Here is a 4,965-nt window from a genome sequence, read left to right on the forward strand (position 1 = left end):
AGTGTGTCGTGGTTTCCACCTTGAGGACAAGGTGGATTTTAACCGTGGGGGAGTTGTTACGAGCCTATTTAGTTTAGATATATTAGGGATTTGCATATCTTCTTTCTTATATTTGTTTCTTGTTCGTTAAGTTAGGGTAGTAGTTCTAGTGTTATAAATAGGATAGATTGTTATCTTTTTATGCATTCAACAAATTAATGAAGATATAATTTGCCCACATTACTTGTGCAATACTCCTTATCAAACCTTGAAGACTGCCGACGGAGGAAGTTCTCCGCGCCAGCCACGTATTGAGCCGCCGACCCCAACGATCGGGGCGCCGGATTGGTGTGTTGCGAGTGAAATCGCAGGTTTTCCTTCGTTAAGAGAATCGTGCTCTTAACATGGTGTCCCCAACTTAGGGACGCTTTCTTTTCCATTCTAAATTGTGATTATTTAAAAAAAATCAAATGCTAATAATTGCGTGTCAATTTTTGTGTTATTAAAAGATAAGTTTGTTTGTAGGGCGTATGTTTTCTATTTGTACACAAAATATCATTCATTTTTACTTATTTTTTTAATATTTCTCAATAACTCAATTTAGATATTTACAAGAAATATACTATAATTTTATCTGCAAGAAAAAAATAAATATCAATATCGCCCTCATAGAAAAAAACAAAAGGGAGGAAAAGATTTGGTGAATGATCTATGGGCCATCTGCCCATCATGACTAACGTCGCCTGCGGTCCCCTGAGAGGTTAAATAAATAATGTTGTTTTTTAGTTTAATGTATATTTTTAATAGGGATATTATATATTTTAATCAAAATTATTGACATTTTCCCACGCAATTTTGGACCTACAATAATCCAATTACTGTCACACAGAAAGTTAAGCTTCGTTTTAACAAAAGAAATTTTAAATGAACAGCATCGATTTGGTTTCAAGATGTCAACTCAATTTGATGGCAAATTACCTTTAATTAATTTCTTTTATTGACATTCAATCCAATTATGAACGAAAAATACATTAATGTTAATCACCAACTGAGTCAGAAATCCACATGCAGGTGAGTAGAATAATATTGTAATTCTATATTATGTATTCACTTTACTGTCATATCATTACAATATACAATAAAATTTGATAAAACTCGATACCATTGATTATATCCAAATTAATCTAAAGATAAATGGGTAATTAAGACACAGCTAAAGCAAAAGAGTGAGACATAATTGTATTAGTACTTCTTTATGTGGAGAATTTTAAGATTTTCCTAATTGAGATTTTCCCTTAGGGCCCTTGGTCCTAATGAAGAGCCTATACTCATCGAAGGTCATGGCTGGGTACAGTGCGGGTCTGTCCGGTGCCAACAATTCCTTCGCCGGTTGTATGAGTAAGTCGCTTTTTGGATTATAGAAATACGCAAGTGAAATGCGCTCTTGCGCTGAATTCACAATTACTCTGTGCTCAACGCTATTGTAAATAGCATTGCTCAACACCTATTATATTTTCAACAAAATAATATTACATTAATATAAAAATGATAATTAGTTATAAGAATAACAGAAATTAAAAAATAAAGTTAATTCAATTTCTTTTATGAGTATTTTCGAGTTACGTAGTTTAAGCTTATAGTGCATAAAAAGAGAAAATTTATAATTTTGTTTGATGTTTTTTATTTTGCGATTGCTAAGAACTCGAGAAATATGTACAAATATATTATTCGTATAACATAATTTTAGTTACGTACTTGAATTTTAAAAGTTAAACGTAACATCCCTTCGAGTTATCATTATCAACATTTTTATTTTATTTCTTCTTTCAATTATATTTTTCAAATATTCTATATTAAGTACAATAGTACTTATGCAATAGATCTATCTCATGTCCCTTCCAAGGACAAAAGTAAGAGTGTAATCACATAAATAAAAAATTAGATAACTTTGATTTGAAAGATGACTTTCTAACCAACTTTTTATATTTTAAGTACCACATAAGGATACCCTATTACAAAATTAAAATTATATCCAAACTTATCATATTATAGTTCATATACATATATTGGGCGAACATACTTACCTTCTCTTGTAAATTTAAGATGACAAACACATTTCCTAATTACTTAATCTTTAATTAAAAGTTGATTAAAGTTCAATAGCTAAAATAAGAATAAATAAATATGGATGGGTGCGACCGAATGCATCCAAAACAGCAACCTATGAGAAAAACACACATGTGAACTACTTGATCATTGTCAGACAAAATTATACTATATCACATTCACCACTATAAATAATTAAATATTTTTGGACACCAAAAAAAAACACTATTTTATGGCCAAACATTACTGGACCCACTACTTTTTATTCGAATTTCTCTCCAACTTGGAGTTGATTTATTTCGGCTGAAAACGATGGTAGGAATCGAACAAATAGTCAAATAAAGACAATTAGTGTAAAATATTTGCACGTTTAATTAAATGTAGTTTTATTTTCATATTTTAATGTGGAGAAATCCGATAATGCCAAACTCAATTATACTGACATTTCATAAACGAAATTCTAACCACATGTCGTTAAAATTCTAGTAATAAACAATTTTTACTTATAACCACACTGACCCACTTAATTAAGAAAATTGCCTAGTATTTCCATGTGCTCTGCCTATATGAAATTTTCTTAGTGTCTTTGGATTTACAACTGAAGTTTCTATATATACATAAATAGTTTATTCACTATAAATCAAGTAACCTATGCACATGAAGCAAATATTATGTTAACTTAAATAAAACAAATTTCAAGGAGAGGTATATATAAATACTTGATCATTTCATACTTGAAAAACTTAAAATTTAGAGATTATAATGTAAATCACAAATAGAAATACAAATACATATAAAAGCATAAAGCTATTCATTCTACACTTCATTAAGAATGAGCTCTCCTATGTAACATAATTATATCTATTGTAATTCTATATTATATTTTAGTTGGTGGTTATTTTATAATAACATACGCTATTCCTAATCAGAAACCAAATATCACTAGTTATTTTATTATTGATCATCATTACCTATAAAGTGACTCAGATTCCTTCTACTTCATCCATATCACTAATTCTCGGAACTATACAGTATAATCTTTATCAAGGAATACTCTACTTTGGATAAACTGTGCATGTACTCAATAGCTCGTCCACAACTCCACATGACTATGTATATGCATGCATTTCTTAAAATTCTCCTAAATACATGTATATAATAATCATAATATTTTTTACGTATCTAACATAGATTTTAAAATAAAAAATATAATCATTATCATGTTAGAGCTGTATTTAAGAATAAGAATAATTATTTGTAGTCCTAGTAAGTAGAGAGATTTTACTACACATATAAAAATAAATTTAGGAAGTAGAGAGATTTATTGTGGCTAACCTGAATTTGATCACCGATGTTAACAATGAAGGCGTGTGGGGCGGGTTTGACCGTGATCCAACGGTCGCCCCTTCGGACTTGGAGCCCTGGAACATTCTGATCCGGCAGCAGAAACGTCATCCCACCCGGATCCGAATGCGAGGATAAGCCTAGGGTCAGATCCGGCTGCGGACATTTCGGGTAGTAATTGACCCGCAAACACGCCCCGACATCTTCTCCTCCAAACGAATTTTGTAGGAAATCTTGACTTAATCCGAGGCTTATCGACAGCATCTTTAGCAAAACCCCACCTAGCCTCACAATCTCCCTTGAGTACTCATCCATCACCTCCCTATACACATTCAATTTCCCATTAGTCAATTCCAATTCCAAACATGCTACCACTTTGCTTCAATATGCTCATCCCACTCACCACTAGAATATAGTAGTAGTAGTAGATAGAAAGGGTGCCATAGAGGGAATTAAGTACTCCATATTTCACAACATGACTGAACAAACAAAATTAACCCCTTATATTAAAAAAGGGTTTATATAGTAGGTATTAATTTGTGGTAGTCTGACAGTTGCTAGCTCGCCTTTTAATAATCGAAAAAAGGTAGGTATTAATTATTATTGAGATTTTGTAGTGAATAAAAACATGGTTGATTAAATAAAAAAAAGAAGAAAGAAACCTTAGAGAAATGGGGAGGGAAGGCCACTTGTTAACATCCCTCAAGTTGCAAGGGAGGTAGTGAAGGAAGTAGTAATCGCTCCAGTCAAGAATGGCGCCCTTTTCGACGCCAAGGCGGCTTCCGTAGCCCTCGTAGGTGGTGGGGGAGTTGGCGTAGGCTTGCTTGACCTCCATGGGCTGCTGGAAGAACCGGCGCCACACCTCCTGAGCGGCCTCCATGAGCTCCGGCCTCACCCCGTGGTTCACCACCTGCAAGAAACCCCACTCCCGGCACGCCTCCGCCACACGGCCCCCAATCTCCCCCTCCTCCGCAAGGTCAATCACAGGAATGTTGGCTTCTTCACCTTCTTCGCTCAACCAAGGCCTCGATTCCACGGGCTTCACGTATCGCTCGGGAATCCGGCCCCCGCCTCCGCACTTCTCGGATAGGGATTGGACTCGGACTATTGGCTCCGGCCAATCGCTTGGGCAAGCCATTTATTAATATTTGTTTGGTATTGAGGAATTGTAGTGGAAGGGATGAAATTGTGATGTATATATAGAGGAGAGAGGGGTGGTGAAGTTGACATGAGGACGAAAAAAATAGAACGTGAAATTAGTGTATGATAATTGGTGTGTGGAGGACAAGAGATTATTTAGTGTGTGTCAATTTTATTTTAGTGCGGTATTTCTTGCCATGTGCTTCTGATGTTACTATTCTAGAATGAAATTTAAATATCTACCTATTTCATCATGTATAATGTCACTGCAAATCTACTCTATTATATGTTGTAGATTAGAGAATTAAATTAAGTTGTAGTCGGTGGCGGTGGACGTAGAACTAAATTTTGACAGCGCCTTCACTAAAAGTTTTCATAGTTAATATAAAAAATTAC

The 4,965-nt window shown here is 34.1% G+C and overlaps 1 protein-coding gene across 1 annotated transcript; it reads right to left on the bottom strand.

The window, feature by feature from the left end:
* Window positions 1–1,051: 1,051 nt before the first annotated feature.
* On the bottom strand, window positions 1,052–4,604 carry LOC121744132 (jasmonate-induced oxygenase 2-like). The gene is made up of 3 exons (XM_042137576.1): window positions 4,092–4,604; window positions 3,421–3,751; window positions 1,052–1,483 (listed from the first exon to the last, which is right to left on the bottom strand). Exons 1-3 carry the CDS (start codon window positions 4,565–4,567, stop codon window positions 1,247–1,249), a joined length of 1,044 nt encoding a protein of 347 aa, XP_041993510.1. The 5' UTR covers window positions 4,568–4,604; the 3' UTR covers window positions 1,052–1,246.
* Window positions 4,605–4,965: the final 361 nt, after the last annotated feature.

The sequence above is a fragment of the Salvia splendens genome, chromosome 1, assembly GCF_004379255.2.
Source record: "Salvia splendens isolate huo1 chromosome 1, SspV2, whole genome shotgun sequence".
NCBI classification, from domain to species: Eukaryota; Viridiplantae; Streptophyta; class Magnoliopsida; order Lamiales; family Lamiaceae; genus Salvia; species Salvia splendens.